The 22,286-nt window shown below is 49.2% G+C and overlaps 1 protein-coding gene across 8 annotated transcripts; it reads left to right on the forward strand.

The window, feature by feature from the left end:
* Nucleotides 1–5,885: 5,885 nt before the first annotated feature.
* C2 (complement C2) lies at nt 5,886–22,180 on the forward strand. Of its 8 annotated transcripts, XM_055390080.2 has the most exons (19): nt 5,924–6,219; nt 6,376–6,585; nt 7,152–7,337; nt 8,542–8,679; nt 10,140–10,313; nt 10,397–10,495; nt 10,696–10,829; nt 12,464–12,602; nt 13,859–13,999; nt 15,753–15,842; nt 19,469–19,609; nt 19,735–19,829; nt 19,926–20,037; nt 20,154–20,319; nt 20,427–20,503; nt 20,645–20,736; nt 21,237–21,363; nt 21,490–21,539; nt 21,688–22,180. In XM_055390080.2, the coding sequence occupies exons 1-19, from the start codon at nt 6,174–6,176 to the stop codon at nt 21,865–21,867; spliced, it is 2,397 nt and encodes a 798-aa protein (XP_055246055.1). In that variant the 5' UTR covers nt 5,924–6,173; the 3' UTR covers nt 21,868–22,180. The 8 variants fall into 8 exon arrangements, with proteins under 8 accessions (XP_018884522.2, XP_055246059.1, XP_055246058.1 ...); XM_019028977.4 differs by lacking the exon at nt 8,542–8,679 and having other exon boundaries at nt 5,886–6,219; XM_055390082.2 differs by lacking the exon at nt 21,490–21,539 and having other exon boundaries at nt 5,922–6,219.
* The last annotated feature ends 106 nt before the right edge of the window (nt 22,181–22,286 follow it).

Below are 22,286 nucleotides of genomic sequence, written 5' to 3' on the forward strand. Positions count from 1 at the left end.
ACTTGGATAGCTCATTGTTTAAAAAAAAACTCCTGGATCCTTCCTCTGGGGAGCTTGAGACAAGTGCACAAGTAGCTAGAAGGTGGGAAATGGCATGGACAGGTCTTGTAGGAGTCTGGAAGATGAGGGATTTGAGAAGGATGGAGAAGAAGGTGTTATGGGAGAGGGGGTGCCAAGAGGAAAGAGCCTAGGGGAGAGAGGGCTTGGAAATGCAAGGGGCTGGGGTAGACTTCAGGGATGCGCAAGGAGCTCCCAGCAGTCACTAAAGAGAAGATGTGAGGAAGAGGCACTACCACTTGGTGGCTATGAGTGTGGACCCAGGAGCCATGCTGCCTGGGTTTGAATCCCGGCTCTGCTGCTTAGTACCTGTATGAACCTGGGGCAGCTCACTTAACCTTTGTGTGCCTCAGTTCCCTCATCTGTAAAGTGGGAGTAACAACAGAACCTGTGTCATAAGCTTGTTGTGAGGATTAAGTGAGCACCTACATTTAAGACTTAAAAATACTGTCTGGCACTATGTTCTGCTAATATGAAGTCTTCCTCCCCCAGAAGCAGACCTGGAGACAAGGGTTCCAGTGCAGACAGTGCATTCTGGAGGTGATCGCAAGAAACATGGGTAGTGGAGTGTGATAGAGAAGGAAGGCAGTCAATGAAGGGTGTGTTATCAGGCAAATTTACCATTGTGGGTGAGTGGAGGTCAATCCCACTCAGGAACCCTGGAGTGGTGCAGAGTTATCCCATGGTCCAGGGTGAGGGAGCCCAGTATTTATACCAATCAGTCATTGGTTGAAGGCCTTAATTCTCTGTCATTTCCAGCTTTCTGTGCACAGATGGTGCGGGACACCAAAAACAATCCTTGGGTAGAGACAGAGATGCTGCAGCTGGAAGTCAGTGGAGCACCCCAGTGATAAGGCCCAAGGGATATGGTGGGGCAAGGACAGATCCCCTAAAACCACCAAGAGGCTTGCAGAGCAATGCTGAATCCCCATCTAAAGTCACACATTAAGGCTGTGAACCAGGCCAAGCCAGACTAGTTTTCCAATTTGGGGGTTGACCTGCAGTTGCCATAGAAGGTTGAGGGGTGGCAGATCCTAGGATGACAGCGAAGTCCATGCCCAAGTGGCCAGACTGGATAAGGAGTAGACTGGCCACTAGAGTGGGGTCGGCCTCTGCTATATGCCACATTTCCTCAGAAATTTTCAGCTGCAAGGTGCTGAGCTCTCCAGGGGAGAATAAGGCATCCTGAGAGGCCATCAGAGCATCATTTCTGATTTTTAAACTCTGATTAGGGGGCCTGGCACAGTGGCTCACACCTGTAATCCCAGCACTTTGGGAGGCAGAGGCAGGTGGATCACCTGAGGTCAGGAGTTTGAGACCAGCCTGACCAGCATGGTGAAACCCCATCTCTACTAAAAATACAGAAATTAGCTGGGCATGGTAGCACATGCCTGTAATCCCAGCTACTTGGGAGTCTGAGGCAGGAGAATCCCTTGAACCCAGGAGGTGGAGGTTGCAGTGAGCCGAGATCGTACTGCTTCACTCCAGCCTGGGCAACAAAGCAAGACTTTGTCTCAAAAACAAAAAACCAAAAAAACCAAAAGCAAAAATCCAACTCTGACTAGGAGATGAAGTACAGAATTGGGGTATTGGTTTTTTCTCTTTGGAATTGTACCCTTGGAAGCAGATATTAGAAGCCTAGAATTGATAAGAAGAAATTTGGACAAGATGGAAGAAGCTGGCAGGAGAGGCACGTCTGTTTTTTTAGATATTATTCACCTGCTTCCCTCTACCTGGAGTGAAAACACGGTTACATTTGCTGGGCTTTTGAATGGTACAAGAAATAGAGAAGCCAAGGTCGCCCTCATCTGGTGGGGTCTACTGAAAAGCTAATCGGGAGTGCCGAGGGGAATAAAGGTCTGGCATCTTTAGCCCCACAGGTCAGGTCACGGTCCTTCCACATTCGACTGGGCCTCCTGGAGAGCTGACAGTGGACTATAACTGACTTTTTGCCAATGGAATATGAGTGGAAGAGTGGGGTGGCAGGCAGACTTGATGGAGACCCTGTTTCAACCATGCAGACAAGGACAATTTCCAAAGGCATGAACCACAGATGGAAGGAAGCTGGAGGCCTGAAGGAGGCTGATGAGCAGTTCTGCCAGCCAGGGCCACACACGCCATCTCAGCCTTGTCTGCTTACCCTGAGGCTCTTATTTTATTTTTATTTTTGAGATGGAGTCTTGCTCTGTCACCCAGGCTGGAGTGCAGTGGCACGATCTCCGCTCACTGCAAGCTCCATCTCCCGGGTTCACACCATTCTCCTGCCTCAGCCTCCCGAGTAGCTGGGACTACAGGCACCGCCACCACACCCAGCTAATTTTTTTTTTTTGTATTTTTAGTAGAGACAGGGTTTCACCATGTTAGCCAGGATTGTCTCGATCTCCTGACCTTGTGATCCACCCGCCTCGGCCTCCCAAAGTGCTGGGATTACAGGCGTGAACCACCACGCCCGGCCTCTGAGGCTCTTATTTGAAAGTACAGCAAAATTCTATCTTATTTAAGTTACTGTATTTTCGGGTCTCTTTATTACAGAAGTTTAACATGTATCCTAATAAACACACTTCTCTGAGTGTTGCCTTTGGCTCTCACATTGATTTCTTGCTAGGTATATCAGTTAGACATGGTTTGGCTTTGTTATAACCAAGCTAGAATAACAGCAGCTTAAATGGTCTGAGCATAAGTGGTCCAGGTCAATCCTATTAGCTCTACAGGATTGGAGAGCAGGGCCTCTTTAATTTTGTTTATTTATCATCATCCACATGTGACTTCCATTTTGTGATCTAGGTGGCTGTTCCAAAGTCCACCATTCTGTCCACATTCCAGCTGGTGGGAAGGGAAGAAGTTTTATACATTGAGGAGTAAACACTTCTCCTTAAGAACATACTCCGTGGGCCCAGAAAACTTGGGAGTTTTATTACTTAAGCAGGAAGGGAGAATGAATTCTGCCACACTGTGCCAAGTTGATGTAGCTCAACAAATACTGGGAAAAACTCATGAAAGAAAGGCCCTTTCTTTTGAAGGCAGCTGTTACATATTAGTTTGATGGCTTTAAAATGCACCCAAAGTTTAGTGATTTGAATGTTCAGTCAGGTTAGGCTTCATTATGTTCTGGTAACCAACAACCTAGAAATATTTGTTGCCATAGGAGGGCTTACAAAATATAGCCATCAATCTCTCCTATTCTGATGTGCCTGCCCCTTTGCCGTGTGACTTTGCCATTCCTCCTATCAAGAGGTAAATTCTATGCCTCCAGTCTTAAATCTGGGCTGACCTTGTGATTTGCTTTGACCAATAGAATGTGGCAGAAGTGATGTTATGTGACTTTTGGGGCTAGGCCTCGAGAGACCTTGCAGCTTATGTTTTGGATTCCTCAGAAGTTGTCCTGAGACTGCCATGCTATGAGGGCTAGGGATAAAAGACCCTGGGGAGGAAGGGCCTGCTGTCCTACTGTTAACTGAACTCAGCCCCTAGCTGACTGCCACTGCATGGAAGATCAGCAGAAGAACCTTCTGGCCAATATGAGAAAGAATAAATCATTTTTAAATTTCCTACATATTGGGTGGCACTTTTTTTCCTGCATTAGTAGAAATGCAATGAATTAAAATAACAAAGGTTTATTTTTTGGTCATATTACTTACCCACTGAGAGTCAGCCGAGTATTGTGCTTTTTTTTTCTTTTTTGAGACAGAGTCTCCCTGTGTCACCCAGGCTGAAGTGCAGTGGTGTGATCTCGGCTCACTGCAATCTCTGCCTCCCGGGTTCAGGCGATTCTCCTACCTCAACCTCCTGAGCAGCTGGGATTACAGGTGTATGCCACCACGCCCAGCTAATTTTTGTATTTTTAGTAGGGATGGGGTTTCACCATGTTGGTCAGGCTGGTCTCTAACTCCTGAACTCAGGTGATCCCCCTGCCTCGGCCTCCCAAAGTGCTGGGATTACAGGTGTGAGCCACTGTGCCCGGCTGGTACTGTGCTTTCGATATCACCCAGGGATCTTGGCTGGTGGAGCAGCCACCATCTCAGACGTTACCATACAGAGGGGAAGAGCAGGGTGAAGACTACATTGAGCTTCCATCAGGAAGTGGTACATATCACTTGTACTCACATCTTATTGGCTAAAACAAGTGGCTGGGGAAATCCTATCCTACCATGTGACTGAAAGAAGACAAGGCCACAGTATTTGTGAACATCCTTAAATACCCCCACCTTTACGATAGTTTATTTCTCTCTTGTAACAATCTAAGTGGCTGTGCAGGGCTGGTATGACATCAACACTGTGTCAGACACCCAGGCTCCTCTGTCTGTTTGCTCTGTCATCCCCAGCATGTTGCCCTCATCCTCCTGGTGGAAGACGGATCTCCACTAGGTTTATATTCCAGCCCATGAAAAGAAAAGGCACACTGCCTTTTTATTTTAGGGACATAACTTGGAAATGACATACATAAGTTCTACTAACATCCGATTAGCCAGAACCAAGTCACCTGGCTACCTAGATGCAAGGGAAGCTAGGAAGTATGGTCTTTAGCTGGGTGACTGTGTGTTCCCCTAACCATCTCTTACTGTGGAAGGAGGGAGAAAAGATACTTGAGGGGCAGGGGAGGCACTAGCAGCTCTGCCACAGCAGCCACTTTGGAGTCCCTAACACCAGCATGTCCTGATTTTCATGCACTTAGCCCTGTCCAAGGGGAGTCTCAATTTGTGTACTCTTTTTTTTTTTTTTGAGACAGAGTCTTGCTCTTGTCACCCAGGCTGGAATGCAGTGGCATGATCTCGGCTCACTGCAACCTCTGCCTCCCGGGTTCAAGTGATTCTCCTGCCTCAGCCTCCCGAGTAGCTGGGATTACAGGCCCCTGCCACCACACCCGGCTAATTTTTTGTAATTTTAGTAGAGACGGGGTTTCACCATGTTGGCCGGGCTGGTCTCAAATTCCTGACCTCATGATCCACCCGCCTCAGCCTCCCAAAATGCTGGGATTACAGGCGTGAGTCACCGTGCCCGGTCTTATTTTTTTTTTTTTCTTTTTGAGATGTAGTCTTATTCTGTTGCCCAGGCTGGAGTGCAGTGGCACAATCTTGGCTCACTGCAACCTCCACCTTCTGGGTTCAATCAGTTCTCTAAGGACTCACTTATAAATCAAAAGGGTTTTTATGAACCTAAATGATCACTTCAGAGAGGTTTCATGTTCATTTTTTTATTGGTCTTATTTATTTTTACCCTACATTGTTCAAAAAGGTATTGAAAAGACTTCTGTGGGTCAGGGAGACTAACACACTAGCTTCAAGTTTCTTTGCTTCCTGCATTTCATACAAGTGTAGGTTATGATTTAAAGGCATATCCCAGCCCCCGCAAAAGTTTTATTCCTTTGAGTAACCAACCCCAAATGTATTTACTTTGCCAGTTGGGAATTTCATCTACTAGACTTTCCGTAAAAATGTTGTAAACATTTTTCCTGTCTCCAAAACTAAGTGTTGATTTCATTTTTTCCACCTAGATTATCTCTAGGGAAGGATTGTAGGGAATAAAAAAGTATTGTCAATCTTCCTATTTATCAAGAAGTTCTAAAAAAATTAGTTTCACCCCCCTCGGAAGTTTATCTTCAAGAAGACAGAACTGTTCTAGGCTCTCAGGAAGTAAAACCCACTTGGTACAACCCAAAAGAACACTAAAACTTTACTTAAATGAAATATTTTGCAATATCTTGGGTGGTTTGTGGGTTTGTGTGCTTTAGACTATTCACACAAGAGCAAGGTGCATGTGTGCACACACGAGCCCAAATATGTGTTTGCCTGCGTGTTTGTGAGCATGCGTGTATGGTGCACATGTGCACGCATGGGTGGGTGGAGCGTGGGGGCAGTACACAAAGCCTGTGGGGGAGATCTATTGACCCTATAGATATATTAGCATCAGGGAGACAGGGCAAAGGTTTCACCCTTCAGTTCGGTCCCCAATCCCTGCTTATTATTTCCCTAACAGAAGACCATCCCCCTTGCCACTCCCTGGTTTTTCTTCTCTGGCAGCAATGAAGCAGCTGCTGACCCAGCTCTAGTTTTCGGGAAGTCAGATGACCTTTTCCCTCCCGCGGCTCTCTACCTCTCGCTGCCCCTAGGGAGGACACCATGGGCCCACTGATGGTTCTTTTTTGCCTGCTGTTCGTGTACACAGGTAGGAGGCAGGGAAGGGGGAACGTCAGGGTCCTGTGTGTGAGGTTGGTGCTCCCAGCTTGAATTCCCATGTGTGAAACAGTCTCTTTTGCTTTCCTTTTCTCATCTGTGTCTTCCTTCTTTCTCCATTGCTGTCTCCTTGTTCCCACGGCTCTAGGTCTGGCAGACTCGGCTCCCTCCTGCCCTCAGAACGTGAATATCTCGGGTGGCACCTTCACCCTCAGCCATGGCTGGGCTCCTGGGAGCCTTCTCACCTACTCCTGCCCCCAGGGCCTGTACCCATCCCCAGCATCACGGCTGTGCAAGAGCAGTGGACAGTGGCAGACCCCAGGAGCCACCCGGTCTCTGTCTAAGGCGGTCTGCAAACGTGAGGCTCCCTGTGGGCTTTGCTCAGGGTGCTACACCAGGGGCCACCCCAGAACTTTTGTTTAGGGGTTGCTCAGGGTGGGACTTAACCTGACTAGACGGCAAAGTTGCTTTTGCAGAGGGCTTTTCAAAATATCCAGAAAATGTCAATTGCCAGTAGCAAGGAATTGGGAACAGGTTTTGATGGAGACTGTGGGGTACTAAAGCCAGGGATGACTTTTTATGTACAATTGACTGCCTAGTAGTGACCATTCAGAACAGATGCTGAATGGTCCTGGAGTCCTCTAGACATCTGAGGATCCCAAGGGGAGTGTCTGGGGAGGCCACGGCCCTCAGGAGACTGAGGGAAGTGGCTATTTATCAATCAGTTCGCTTAGACTCTGTGAAATTGGCAATATTCAATCAGTTGCCAAAAACAGCAATTTCACATGTTGCAACCTAATATTTCAGTGTTTTGACAGCCAGTTGACCATTCCCATGCATTCCAGCATAAAATCACCTGCTTAATCCCAGCCCAGGTGTTATCCATCCAGTCCTATATTCCCCACCCACTTCCTCTCTCTCCAGCTGTGCGCTGTCCAGCCCCTGTCTCCTTTGAGAATGGCATTTATACCCCACGGCTGGGGTCCTACCCCGTGGGTGGCAATGTGAGCTTCGAGTGTGAGGATGGCTTCATATTGCGGGGCTCGCCTGTGCGTCACTGTTGCCCCAACGGCATGTGGGATGGAGAAACAGCTGTGTGTGATAATGGGGGTGAGTTCTCTGGCTGATGGGCTACACAGGGGGCTGGGGTCTCCTGGGGAACCCTGGGGCCCAATGTGCATCCAGGAAGCCTCTGTGGGGATAGGGGTCTGTTGTTCAGTGTGCCATAGTAATATTCCTGGATTTTGGTAAATTGAGGTCTACAGGTCACACATCACAAGTCTGCAAGGGCCAGGCCCCAGGCAGCTGGTGCTAAGCTTCAGATGTAGCATAAAGCCTCCACACACTCTGCCTGGCTTTTCTAAGTGCCTCAAAGCAAGACTTCATATTCAGGCCTCACAGATTGTTGTAGGGAAGATATGCTGGGAGAGAGTCAAGTACTGTGCTTTAATGCCTTGCCTTTAAAGCCAGGTTTGGGTTCCAAGCCCTACTCTGTCTTTGACAGACTTTGGGAAGGCTATTTAACCTTTCTAGCCCTCAGTTTTCCCATCTGTAAAACAAGGATAGTGAGTGCTGACCTCATGAGATTGCCATCTGGATTAAATGAGTTGACATTAGTAAGCATATACAACAGCCCTGGAGTGCGGTGGCTCACGCCTGTAATCCCAGCACTTTGGGAGGCCAAGGGGGGTGGATCACAAGGTCAGGAGTTTGAGACCAGCTTGGCCAACATGGTGAAACCCCGTCTCTAGTAAAAATACAAAAATTAGCCGGGTGCGGTGGCACATGCCTGTAATACCAGCTATTCAGGAGGCTGAGGCAGGAGAATCATTTGAACCAGGAGGTAGAGATTGCAGTGAGCCGAGATTGCATCATTGCACTCCAGCCTGAGTGACAGAGTAAGACTCTGTCTCAAAAAAAAAAAAAAAAAAAAAAATGCCAGCCTCGGTGCCTCACACCTGTAATCCCAGCACTTTGGGAGGCCGAGGTGGATGGATCACCTGAGGTCAGGAGATTGAGACCAGCCTGGTCAACGTGGTGAAACCTCGTCTATACTAAAAATACAAAAATTAGCTAGGCGTTGTTAATCCCAGCTACTCAGGAGGCTGAGGCAGGAGAATCACTTGAACCTGGGAGGCAGAGGTTGCAGTGAGCCGAGATCGTGCCACTGCACTCCAGCCTGGGTGACAGAGTGAGACTCTGTCTCAAAACAAACAAACAAACAAACAAACAAACAAAAAACAAAGAAAAAACAGCCCCTGGAATCTGATAAATGCCATGTACACTTTTTTTTTTTTTTTTTTTTTTGAGACAGAGTCTAGCTCTTGTTGCCCAGGCTGGAGTGCAATGGCGCAATCTCAGCTCACCGCAACATCTGCCTCCCGGGTTCAAGTGACTCTCCTGCCTCAGCCTCCCAAGAAGCTGGGATTACGGCATGCGCCACCATGCCTCGGTAATTTTGTATTCTTAGTAGGGACAGGGTTTCTCCATGTTGGCCAGGCTGGTCTCAAACTCCTGACCTCAGGGGATTCTGCCCACCTTGGCCTCCCAAAGTGCTGGGATTACAGGCGTGAGCCACGGCATCCGGCCTTGTTTTTGTTTCTTTAAGAGACAGGATCTCGCTGTGTTGCCAAGGCTGGCTTCAAACTCCTGAGCTCAAATGATCTTCCTACCTCAGCCTCCTCAGTAGCTGGGAATGCAGGCATGTGCCACCACGCCTGGCCATAAGCACTTTTGTCATGGTTATTGCTGCCCCTGTGAATGGTGAGGGGCTCTGCTTGGCAGAAGTAGGGCTCCTAGGATTCCCTGGAGCTGCATTTGCCTGTGAGTTTGGGAGCTTCTTGGATCATGGTTCTTAGCACATCATACAGAAGACACGGAGTCCACAAGATGGCAGGACCACCTTCACCTAGTGGCCCAGACCATGGATCCCCACTCATGCCCTTGGGTTTTGGCAAATGGCCATTTATTCTGTAGGAGGGTGAAGTAGATGCCTGGTAAGATTGTGATAAGTAATGCTTGAATTATTAGACATGACTCTAACTTATTTTAAAATTGAGGCATAATTTACCTATTGTAAAATGTACAAATCTTAACTATTCAGCTCAATGATTTGTTACAATGCATCCACTCATCTAATCACCACCCAAGACAGAATGAGGTTCCCTCTTGTCTCCTCCCACAAGGTAACTGCTCTTCTGACCTCTGTCTCCATGGACTAGGTACCTTGTGCTTACATTTCCTGTAAATGGAATCATGCGGGATGTGGTCTGTTGCTTCTGGCATCCCTTGTTCTATATTCTGCCTGTGAGATTTATCCATGCTGTTGTGTGTATCAGTACTTTGTTCTTTTTTATTGCTGTGTAGTATTCCATTATATGGGTATATTACAATTTATCCATTCCCCTCCTGATGGACATTTGGATTATTTCCAGTTTGGGGCCATTAGGAGTAAAGCTCTAGGAACATTCTTGCATGTGATTTTGGTACATGTATGCACTTGCTTCTCTTGAGTAAATGATCTAAATGTGGAATTGTCACATCACAGGCTGGCATATGTTTAGTTGTAGTAGAGGCTGAGAAAGTTTCACCCATGTACATGCCAGCAAGGTAACAGAGTGCCAGTCGCTCTGCATCCTCTCCAACACTTGGAATTACCTGTTGTTTCAGTGTTAGCCATTTTGATGGGTGTGTAGGGATGCCTCACTGTGGTTTATGAAATATAAATGTTCTCTGAAGGAGTGGAGGGACCATCAGCTGACTTCTTCCCTGGGTCTCTGGGGGCTCTGGGACAGACACGGGTGCATCCCTGGGTTGGAACTGGGAAGCTTCTGCTGGCAACTAAGGCCGCTGAGGAGGCAGAGCCTGATGGGAGGGGGCTACTCACCTCTGCCTTCCTTTGTTCACTCGCAGCTGGCCACTGCCCCAACCCAGGCATTTCACTGGGCGCAGTGCGGACAGGTTCCCGCTTTGGTCATGGGGACAAGGTCCGCTATCGCTGCTCCTCGAATCTTGTGCTCACGGGGTCTTCGGAGCGGGAGTGCCAGGGCAACGGGGTCTGGAGTGGAACGGAGCCCATCTGCCGCCGTGAGTAGCTGCCCTGCCCTCCTGAGATTCCCCGGCACACCCGGCCACTGCCCCGGCTGACTCCTGTGTGGCTCTCCCCACAGAACCCTACTCTTATGACTTCCCTGAGGACGTGGCCCCTGCCCTGGGCACTTCCTTCTCCCACATGCTTGGGGCCACCAATCCCACCCAGAAGACAAAGGGTGAGTGTTTGAGGTGGGGTTTCTGGTTGAGTAGGGTGCTGGATCTGGGCCGGAGCAAGGGAGGATGCAAGCTTCCTGGAGGCCAGGAGCCTTGGTGGGCTCAGCCACTGAAAGGGAGGGAGGCAGAGAAGCTGGACCTGCTTGGCGAGAGCGCAGGAAGGAGGTGGGGATCTGAATCCTCCCCTTCCACATTTCTCCAGAAAGCCTGGGCCGTAAAATCCAAATCCAGCGCTCTGGTCATCTGAACCTCTACCTGCTCCTGGACTGTTCGCAGAGTGTGTCGGAAAATGACTTTCTCATCTTCAAGGAGAGTGCCTCCCTCATGGTGGACAGGGTCAGGAATCAGGAGTCTGCCTGCAGCAGAGGCCTTCCTGTGCTCACTATCTCTCTCTGTCTCCTTCCCCTCCTCAGAACCCCACTCACAGCCCACCTCCTCCAAGAAGTCTTCTCAGATTATACTCATGCCATGTAGGAATCATGAATTCAATTTATACAATCATAATTTTTATTCCACAAGCACTGTTGGGACACTGTGCTGGGGCTGGGGGACAGCAAAGATGGAAAGGCTGAGGTCTTACTTTCCAGGAATTCATCATCTAGAACAGTGGTCTCCACAGAAAGGTAGTGAGATAACCCACAGGAGTGAAGCAGAAAAATACTGGTGCCCCTGTGGAATAATTTAAATCAGATTAATAATTTCATATTTAATAATTTCCTTTTAAAACTTCAACATTTTGTGCAGGCTTTAAAATGTGTGTGATAGACTGGGCATGGTGGCTAGTGCCTGTAATCCCAACACTTTGGGAGGCCGAGGCAGGTGGATCACTTGAGGTCAGGAGTTTGAGACCAGCCTGACCAACATGATGAAACCTTGTCTATACTAAAAATACAAAATTAGCCACGTGTGATGGCGCACGCCTGTAACCCAGCTACTTGGGAGGATGAGGCAGGAGAATCGCTTGGATCCGGGAGGTGGAGGTTGCAATGAGCTGAGATCACGCCATTGCACTCCAGCCTGGGCAACTAGAGCAAAACTCTGTCTCAAAAAAATAAATAAAATAAAATAAAATAAAATATGTGTGATAGAAGTTTGGAAGCCACTGGTTTAAGTTCCTCGCCAGAACTTTGTTTTGTAATTGTGCTTTTCACAATACTTCATGTAACATTATAGATGGTTTTCCCTCCCAGCTACATTTTAAAGAGGGCAGTTTCTGTGCTCTCTTGGGACTCAAAATTAAGTAACTCATTGCACTGCGAGGCGGCAACACACACCAGATGGAGCAGTGATTGAAAATCATGTGACACATTCAGATCCCACTTCCACCTCCTCCTCATGGTGTGATGGGGGAAGGGGGACAAGGCAACATGCCTCAATTTCCTTATCCATAAAATAGGGGTCATCATGCCCCCTCACAGGGTTGAGTGAAGAGAGTCTGTCAAAGAGAAAGATGTTCAACAAAGGTTTCTTCCTTAGCTGCTGCTGTTTCTTCTTCTTCTTCTTCTTCTTCTTCTTCTTATTATTATTATTATTATTTTTGAGATAGAGTCTCTGTCACCCAGGCTGGAGTACAGTGGTGTGATCTCAGCTCACTGCAAACTTTGCCTCCTGGGTTCAAGTGATTCTTCTGCCTCAGCCTCCTGAGTAGCTGGGATTACAGGTGCTTGCCACCATACCAGGCTAATTTTTGTATTTTTAGTAGAGATGGGTTTTGCCATGTTGGTCAGGCTGGTCTCGAACTCCTGACCTCAGGTGATCCACCTGCCTAAAGTGTTGGGATTCAGGCATGAGCCACCACGCCCAGCCCCTAGCTTCTTCCTAACAGCCATTTCCTAGTGTCTCCCCTGGTCCTTGCCTCTGTCAGTCTCACTCCAGTTTCTCTGCCTCCTCCAGGGCCCTTTGTTTGCTCTCTTACCATCTCCCCTTTGGCTTCAGGGCCCTTTACGCTGCCTCTCACTTGCCCCGCACAGATCTTCAGCTTTGAGATCAATGTGAGTGTTGCCATTATCACCTTTGCCTCCAAGCCCAAAGTCCTCATGTCTGTCCTGAACGACAACTCCCGGGATATGACTGAGGTGATCAGCAGCCTGGAAAATGCCAACTATAAAGGTACGGGTGTCATCAAATGATGGCGATGAGAGAGGAGAAGATGGACCCTCTCAGGGCCTGCAAACAAATTCTGGATGAGTTAGAAAGAGAGTGAGGCCTCTTGGTGGCACCTGAGTCCCACGAGTCTGGGGTAGTTTCAACGTCCAGGGTTATGGTGGGGGAGTCCAGCTGCCCCCAGCTCATAGCTCATTCTAAGATGCTGCAGGTCCAAAGACACTGTGCAGGTCTTCAATTCCTTCCAGTTGCCAAAACCACACTGTCTGGTTTGCATGGCTGCACACTGCCATCTCCCCATGTCATTAGCCACCCATACACCATGTAAAGCGCCTGGTTGGCACTTAGCAAATGGCTGAAGCCACTCAAGGTTTTGGAAACCTCATCTTTGAATCTTGGGACTTTAGTGTGGTCTTGGATTGGGGTTATGCAATGAACATTTCTTTTTTTTTCTTCTTTTTTTTTTTTTTTTTTGAGATGGAGTCTCGCACTGTCACCCAGGCTTGAGTGCAGCGGCACGATCTTGGCTCACTGCAACCTCTGCCTCCAGGGTTCAGGCAATTCTCCTGCCTCAGCTTCCCGAGTAGCTGAGATTTCGGGCACCTGCCACCATGACTGGCTAATTTTTTATATTTTTAGTTGAGACGGGATTTCACTATGTTGGTCAGGCTGGTCTCGTGATCCTGACTTTGTGATCCGCCCACCTCAGCCTCCCAAAGTGCTGGGATTACAGGTGTGAGCCACCTTGCCCAGCCCTATGCAATGAACATTTCTAAGGTGGAAAGGCTTTTAAAGTTTGAACAAGCAATGATGCCACATCTCTATCTGAACGGCAAATATCTGAGTTTATCAAAACAATCGATAAATTGCATTTCCAGGCCGGGTGCAGTGGCTCATGCCTGTAATCCCAGCACTTTGGGAGGCTGAGATGGGAGGATCACTTGAGGTCAGGAAACCAGTTTGGCCAACATGGTGAAACCCCATCTCTACTAAAAATACAAAAAATTAGCTGGGCATGGTGGCCGGCACCTGTAATCCCAGCTACTTGGGAGACTGAGGCATGAGAATCGCTTGAACTGGGGAGGTGGAGGCTGCAGTCAGCCAAGATCACGCCACTACCCTCTAGCCTGGGTGGCAGAGCGAGACTCTCTCAAAAAAAAAAAAAATTGCATTTCCAATAATTGGGGGAATAGAGTGATTCCCTACCCCTAGATGGTAGGTGGGAAGTTTCTAAGAGAGTCCTTCCTTTTGGCATATTCCAGATCATGAAAATGGAACTGGGACTAACACTTACGCGGCCTTAAACAGTGTCTATCTCATGATGAACAACCAAATGCGAATCCTTGGCATGGAAACGATGGCCTGGCAGGAAATCCGACATGCCATCATCCTTCTGACAGATGGTGGGTATCATGGTCTCTGAGTGTGTCTGGAATAGTGGAAGGGGCACCAATATGGGGTCAGAAGCCCTGAATTCTGATTCTCCCTCTGCCTGCCACTTTGGGCCCCAGTTTTGTTTTTGTTTTTAGAGATGGGGCCTTGCTATGTTGCCCAGCTGATCTCAAACTCCTGGCTTCAAGCAATCCTCCTGCCTCAGCCTCCCAAAGTGCTGGGATTACAGGCATGAGCCACCACACCTGGCCCAGTTTCTTATTTATAAAATAGGGCCAGTGTGGTGGCTTATGCCTGTAGTCCCAGCACTTTGGGAGGCCAAAGCGTGTGGATCACTTGAGGTTAGGAGTTTGAGATCAGACTGGCCAACATGGTGAAACCCCGTCTCTACTAAAAATACAAAACCATTAGCTGGGTGTGGTGGCAGGCGCCTGTAATCCCAGCTACTTGGGAGGCTGAGGCAGGAGAATTGCTTGAACCCGGGAGGCAGAGGTTGCAGTGAGCCAAGATCATGCCACTGCACTCCAGCCTGGGTGACAGACCAAGATCCTACCTTGTCTCAAAATAAAATAAATAAATAAATAGAATTAGTGTTGATGATGATGACCGTAACCACAATGACAGCAATGATGATCATGATGGCTGTCCTCCTTTCCTTACACAATTTTTATGGAAAGCTATTTAAGTTGCCTGTGTGAAAGTGCTCTGTGTTAGCTCTTGTTACCATCTGGGAGGTAACTTGGAGATAGATGAGGAAATGTGGCTCTTGAGCAGGAATGTCGAAGGGCACGGATGCAAGGAACAGTCTGTAGTGGATCTGGCCTTGTCATTTGCCTCTTGCTATTGTCCAAATTACACAATTCCTCCAGGACTTAGTTTATAAAATGAGGATACCCACTCTACCTGGGGTTTCATGAGAATTAAATGAGTTAAAGTATAGGAAGCACCTGGCCTGGTGCCTGGAATGTAGAACACTTCAGTAAAACTGTGTGTGTATGTATATATATATATATATATATATATATTTTTTTTTTTTTTTTTTTGAGACAGGGTCTCACTCTATTGCCCAGGCTGGACTACAGTGGTGCGATCTCGGCTCACTGCAACCTCTGCCTCCCAGGCTGAAGCAATTATTGTGCCTCAGCCTCCAGAGTAGCTGGGACTACAGGCATGTGTCACCATGCCTGGCTAATTTTTATTTTTATTTTTTGAGATGGAGTTTCACTCTTGTTGCCCAGGCTAGAGTGCAATGGCGCGACTTCGGCTCACCACAACCTCCGCCTCCCAGGTTCAAGTGATTCTCCTGCCTCCTGAGTAGCTGGGATTACAGGCATGTGCCACCACACCCGGCTAATTTTGTATATTTAGTAGAGGTGCGGTTTCTCCATGTTGGTCAAGCTGGTCTCAAACTCCCAACCTCAGGTGATCCACCTGCCTTGGCCTCCCAAAGTGCTGGGATTACAGGCATGAGCCACCATGCCCGGCCACACCTGGCTAATTTTTTGTGGTTTTAGTAGAGACAGGGTTTCACCATGTTGCCCAGGCTGGTCTGGAACTCCTGAGCTCAGGCAATCCGCCTGCTTCGGTCTCCCAAAGTGCTAGGATTACAGGTGTGAGCCACCATGCCCAGCCTAAAAGTATATTTTGAAGCTCTTACAGGCAATGTAAATGTTGAGGTTCCCAGGCTAAATGCTTTCCTACTCTTCCAGGGCCTGGGGAAATCCTGATATTACCTAGAAGAATTCTTTATTCTCTTTGTTCTAGGAAAGTCCAATATGGGCGGCTCTCCCAAGACAGCTGTTGACCGTATCAGAGAGATCCTGAACATCAACCAGAAGAGGAATGACTATCTGGGTGAGCCCCTGACACTGCCACCACATTTGTTCTGCTCCTGCAGAGGTCACGAGATCTTCAGCCAGGGATCCCAGCATCTTAGCTATGGTCCAGAGCCACATGGTTTTATTTCTGCGTTGTTCTGTACAAAGGCAACTCATGTTGAAGAGCCTGGAGTCAAACTACTGCCCATGGTCTCAACCTTACCTTCTTTTTTTTTTTTTTTTTTTTTTAAGACAGTGTCTCACTGACACTTGGTATATTCCTGCAAAGATGTCCACCCATGCTGGCCCAGAAGCTGGTCCAGAAAGTAACGATGTCCACCATGCCACCATGAAGTGCAGTGGTGCAATCATAGCTTACTGCAGCCTCAAACTCCTGGTTTCAAGTGATCCCCTCAACTCAGCTTCCCAAAGTGGTAGGATTACAGGTATGAGCCACTATGCTCAGCCCATCTTCACAAATTTTTTAAAATTAATTTTTAAATATTTTTTGAGACAGAATCTTGCTGTGTTGCCCAGGCTGGAGTGCAGTGACTCGATCTCAACTCACTGCAACCTCCACGTCCTGGCTTCAAATGATTCTCCTGCCTCAGCCTCCAGAGTAGCTGGGATTACAGGTGTGTGCCACCATGCCTGGCTCATTTTTGCATTTTTAATAGAGACAGAGTTTCACCATGTTGGCAGTCTGGTGTCAAACCCCTGGCCTCAAGTGATCCGCCTGCCTTGGTCTCCCAAGGTGCTGGGATTACAGATAGGCGTGAGCCACTGTGCCTGGCCAATTTTTAATTTTTTAATTATTATTTTTAATCAACAGCTTTAGACAGAGAACCTTGGTTTCATCTTCAGTGGGCTGTGGCCGTGGGCAGTTTCTTCATCGGCAAAAGGGGAGTAGTACTACGACCCAGCTCACAAGCTGACAGGGGAAGATGCTCAGACAAACACTGCCTGCCTGGCACAGAAAAATGCCCAGCATATGTTAGCTATGACCACGACCATCGTCGTTATCATCATCATCATCATCAGCATCTCATGTTTCAGGAAACTTTCCAGGAAGAAGGGACCTCGATTCCCTCTAGGGAACGTCCCTGGTGGTTTCTGTTTCAGCAGCACAGCTGGCTAACTAAGGCGTTGGCAGTTGCAGCCTCTAAAGGAACAATTCCTCAGATTCAGACTAAACACAAATTGCACTGACCTTTGATCAGAAAGTAATTTCAGAGAGAGATGCTCAGACAGGGAGGGCAGCTGGTTTTGAGCCCCAACCTTTCATCTTCCCCTTAGCTCCTCTCCTTTCCATTCACACTGCCCCCTCCCCCATCACCTGGCCCTCGGGGGTAAGCTGATTCCTCCTTAAAACTCTGGCCCAAGGAAGACAAAATTTAAAGCCCACTCCCTTCCTCCTTAGCATCACTGGGCCAAGGTCAAATGCTACAAAAACATTTTATTGAAAATAAGCAGGAAACCAAACGAAAATAGTCAAAGAAAACGCACAAGGCACGATCGTTGTCTAGCTCCAACTGTAACTGTTTCTATCTGGGCCATTGCCAGATTGCCTCCTGGCTGAAGATCTCTTGGTCCACCTAAGCACCTTGCTTTTTACACACAACGCGGGGCTCTCTGAGAGCAAAAATGGGCCACAAGGGGTGCAAAGGCTGGGAGAGGAGTAGACTCTGTGGTCTGTCTGAGGGCAGTTCTGACTGGCACCACAGTCGGAGGACAGGCGCGGCCTGTTGTGTGGGTCCAGGGCCTCCAGTGAGAAAACGTGGCTTTAGGCCCTTCTCCCAGATGCTACCTTTTACAGAGGAAGACCAGATCTGAGGTTTAGTTTCCATGTTATGTTCTGAGTTCTTTCTATTCATTCAGTCATTTAAAAGTACTTACCAAAGTACCACAAACCTGGGTGGCTTAGAACACAGAATTTCTTTTTCTTACAGTTCTGGAGGTTAGAAGTTCGAAATCAAGGTATTGGCAGGGCCGTGCTTCCTCAGAAGGCTCTTGGGAAGAATTCTTTCCTGCCTTTTCCGGCTGCCGGCAGCTCCAACCTTGGCTTGCGGCAGCATAAACCCATTCTCTGCCTCTGTCTTCAACTCGCCTTCTTTTCTGTGTGTGCCTCTGTGTCATTACATGCTGTTCTCTTATATAGATAGGAGACCCACTACCTGTGTCTTTGTGTCCAAATTCCTTTCTTCTTTTTCTGTTCATTTGTTTGAGACAGAGTCTCGCTCTGTCACCCAGGAGCCCAGGCTGCAGTGCAGTGGCGGGATCCCGGCTCACTGTAACCTCTGCCTCCTGGGTTCAAGGGATTCTCGTGCCTCAGTCTCCCAAGAAGCTGGGATTACAGGCATGTGCCACCATGCCCGGCAAATTTTTGTATTTTTAGTAGAGACATGGTCTCGCCATGTTGGCTAGGCTGGTCTTAAACTCCTGGCCTCAAGGCGATCTGCCTGCCTTTGCCTCAAAAAAACTGCCGGGATTACAGGCATGAGTCACCACCATGCCCAGCCAATTCACTTTTTTTTTTTTTTTTGAGATGGAGTCTTGCTCTGTTGCCCAGGCTGGAGTGCAGTGGTGCAATCTCGGCTCACTGCAACATCCGCCTCCCGGGTTCAAGCGATTCTCCTGCCTCAGCCTCCTGAGTAGCTGGGATTACAGGTGTGTGCCAGCATGTCTGGCTAATTTTTGTATTTTTAGTAGAGACAGGGTTTCACCATGTTGGTCAGGCTGGTCTTGAATTCCTGACCTCGTGATCTGCCCGCCTCAGCCTCCCAGAGTGCTGGGATTACAGGCGTGAGCCACCGTGCCCGGCTCACCTCTTTTTTTTTTTTTTGAGACGGGGTTTTGCTCTTGTTGCCCAGGCTGGAGTGCAATGGCGCGATCTTGGCTCACCACAACCACCGCCTCCTGGTGATTACAGGTGTGAGCCACCACGCCTGGCTCTGGCTTACCTCTTCTTATAAGGACCTCAGTCATTGGATTAGAGCTCACCCTAATCTAGTATGACTTAATCTTAACTTGATTACATCTGCAAAGACTCTTTTTCCAAACAAAGTCACAGATACTGGGGATTAGGACTTGAACACATCTTTCTGGGGGACACAATTCCACCATTACAGGGAATAAACAGGATAAGAAAACCATAGAACCCAGCAGGTGGTAGGTGACACAAGCTAAGGGGTGTTGCCATGTTGCCCAGGCTGGTCTCAAACTTCTGGCTTCAAGGGATCCTCCCACCTTGCCTCCCAAAGTGGGGATGAAAGTTTGTCTGGGGCATTGCAGTTTTAGACAGGAAGACCAGGGAAGGCCTCACTGAGAAGGTGACATTTGAGCCAAGACTTAAAAAGGTACGAAAGTGAGCCATGTGGAAGTCTGGGGGGGAGGAGTGAACTAGGCAGAGGCACAGCTGGGCAAAGGGCCTGAGGTGTGACCATGCCTATGGATTTGAGGAACTTCAAAGAGGCTGTGTGCTGCAGGAGAGTGAAGGGCAGGGAGTGGCAGGAAATGAAGGCAGACAGGTAGCAGTGGGGAGGACGCAGGGGTCCAGCTCATGTAGGTCTTGATTGGACACAGTGAGTTTCAGATGACAGCCTCCTGTCTCATGGGGTAGCCCCAAAGCCACAGGAGTCTGGTGATTTCCCTCTTCCCCACCAGACATCTATGCCATCGGGGTGGGCAAGCTGGATGTGGACTGGAGAGAACTGAATGAGCTAGGGTCCAAGAAGGATGGTGAGAGGCATGCCTTCATTCTGCAGGACACAAAGGCTCTGCACCAGGTCTTTGAACATATGCTGGGTGAGTGAGCTTTGCCCTCCTTGGTGTGGGGAGGACGGTGAGGAGCCCGCCAGAGGCCCGTGTTGGGAACCTAGACACAGTGCCCCTCACTTGCCTCCTTCCCCATCTGATCCTCACACCCACAGATGTCTCCAAGCTCACAGACACCATCTGCGGGGTGGGGAACATGTCAGCAAACGCCTCTGACCAGGAGAGGACACCCTGGCATGTCACTATTAAGGTACCAGGAAGGAGGGGCAGGGCTTGGATTCCAGAGGTGAAAGCGGCCATGGGCCAGACATACTGCAATCTCTGAAAATCACCTGTTCCCCTGCAGCCCAAGAGCCAAGAGACCTGCCGGGGGGCCCTCATCTCCGACCAATGGGTCCTGACAGCAGCTCATTGCTTCCGCGATGGCAACGACCACTCCCTGTGGAGGGTCAATGTGGGTAAGGCAGGGGATGCACCAGCCTCCTGATCCTGAAGCCACAGATCCTACCACCTCACCCAGCCTCTGGCCCCTGCAGGAGCCCTGGTCTAGCCTAATCCAGTGTATCATTTCCAGGAGACCCCAAATCCCAGTGGGGCAAAGAATTCCTTATTGAGAAGGCGGTGATCTCCCCAGGGTTTGATGTCTTTGCCAAAAAGAACCAGGGAATCCTGGAGTTCTATGGTGATGACATAGCTCTGCTGAAGCTGGCCCAGAAAGTAAAGATGTCCACCCATGCCAGGTGCCTGGAGTCTGGGATGGGAGGGTGCCCTGCAGGGAAGAGTGCTCTGGAGATCCCTGGAAGAGATACTGGGGACAGGCTGGTGTGACCCTTGCTTTTCTCCCCAGGCCCATCTGCCTTCCCTGCACGATGGAGGCCAATCTGGCTCTGCGGAGACCTCAAGGCAGCACCTGTAGGGACCATGGTGAGTGCTGGGACTTATGGTGCTTGAGAGCTGGGGCCGGGGTTTGGGGGTGATGACAAGGACTAGGCTGCAGTCCCCAAGCCAGGAACCTGGATTCTGGGTAAAAGGACCAGCACCAACATCCCCTTCTCTTGACTATAGAGAATGAACTGCTGAACAAACAGAGTGTTCCTGCTCATTTTGTCGCCTTGAATGGGAGCAAACTGAACATTAACCTTAAGATGGGAGTGGAGGTGAGGGTCTCAGGTTGGGGATGCTGGGATCCCCCTGTGACAGCTCCCAGAATGTCTCTCTTCCTTCTCCAGGTCTGGCTGCTTTCTCTCTCTGATGCGGGTCACCCCTCCTCCCAAACCTCACAAACCTGCTAGGTGTCCCTGGGTCTGCTTATTCTTTTTTTGTTGTTATTGAGATGGAGTCTTGCTCTGTCTCCCAGGCTGGAGTGCAGTGGCACGACCTCAGCTCACTGCAACTTCTGCCTCCTGGGTTCAAGCGATTCTCCTACTTCAGCCTCCCGAGTAGCTGAGATTACAGGTGCCCACCACCACACCAGCTAATTTTTGTATTTTTAGTAGAGACGGGATTTCGCCACGTTGGCCAGGATGGTCTTAAACTCCTGACCTCAAGTGATCTGCCTGCCTCAACCTCCCAAAGTGCTGGGATTACAGGCGTGAGCCACTGCACCCACCCGGGTCTGCTTATTCTACCCTTCTCTCTGGTTCCACCCCTGCTGCAGTGGACAAGCTGTGCCGAGGTTGTCTCCCAAGAAAAAACCATGTTCCCCAACTTGACAGATGTCAGGGAGGTGGTGACAGACCAGTTCCTATGCAGTGGGACCCAGGAGGATGAGAGTCCCTGCAAGGGTGAGTCCCTCACCATGCCTGGATTCCCAAGGGGAAGGCCACCTGTGTCTCTGTGGCCAGCATGCATGCCAGAACACCAGTCCACTGCCCTAGATGACACTGTCTCCTGTCACCCTTTGCTGGCAGGAGAATCTGGGGGAGCAGTTTTCCTTGAGCGGAGATTCAGGTTTTTTCAGGTGAGAAGGTAGAAGCTTGCAGGACCCAGGGGTTACAGGATCTCAGCCTTGTTGGGGGGATGAGGGAGGCCTTTGAGGGATCTAGGGAGGTTGGGGCTTACAGTTGGGGCTGTGGCAGCCTCCCAGCCAGTTCTCTCCTTTTCTCCAGGTGGGTCTGGTGAGCTGGGGTCTTTACAACCCCTGCCTTGGCTCTGCTGACAAAAACTCCCGCAAAAGGGCCCCTCGTAGCAAGGTCCCGCCGCCACGAGACTTTCACATCAATCTCTTCCGCATGCAGCCCTGGCTGAGGCAGCACCTGGGGGATGTCCTGAATTTTTTACCCCTCTAGCCATGGCCACTGAGCCCTCTGCTGCCCTGCCAGAATCTGCCGCCCCTCCATCTTCTACCTCTGAATGGCCACCCTTAGACCCTGTGATCCATCCTGTCTCCTAGCTGAGTAAATCCGGGTCTCTAGGATGCCAGAGGCAGCACACACAAGCTGGGAAATCCTCAGGGCTCCTACCAGCAGGACTGCCTCGCTGCCCCACCTCCCGCTCCTTGGCCTGTCCCCAAATTCCTTCCCTGGTTGACTTGACTCATGCTTGTTTCACTTTCACATGGAATTTCCCAGTTATGAAATTAATAAAAATCAATGGTTTCCACATCTGTCAATGCCTCTATCTGGAGGCCAGGTACGGCTGGCCTTGGGGGAGGGGGAGGCCAGAATGACTCCAAGAGCTACAGGAAGGCAGGTCAGAGACCCCACTG

The sequence above is a fragment of the Gorilla gorilla genome, chromosome 5 (genome assembly GCF_029281585.2).
Source record: "Gorilla gorilla gorilla isolate KB3781 chromosome 5, NHGRI_mGorGor1-v2.1_pri, whole genome shotgun sequence".
Classification (NCBI taxonomy): Eukaryota; Metazoa; Chordata; class Mammalia; order Primates; family Hominidae; genus Gorilla; species Gorilla gorilla.

Coding starts and splice junctions, on each gene's coding strand:
- C2 (XM_055390080.2), top strand. CDS start 6,174: ATGGGCCCACTGATGGTTCTTTTTTGCCTGCTGTTCGTGTACACAG. Junction 19,610..19,734: donor GGTCTTTGAACATATGCTGG/GTGAGTGAGCTT, acceptor TCACACCCACAG/ATGTCTCCAAGCTCACAGAC. Junction 20,504..20,644: donor CAGCACCTGTAGGGACCATG/GTGAGTGCTGGG, acceptor TCTTGACTATAG/AGAATGAACTGCTGAACAAA.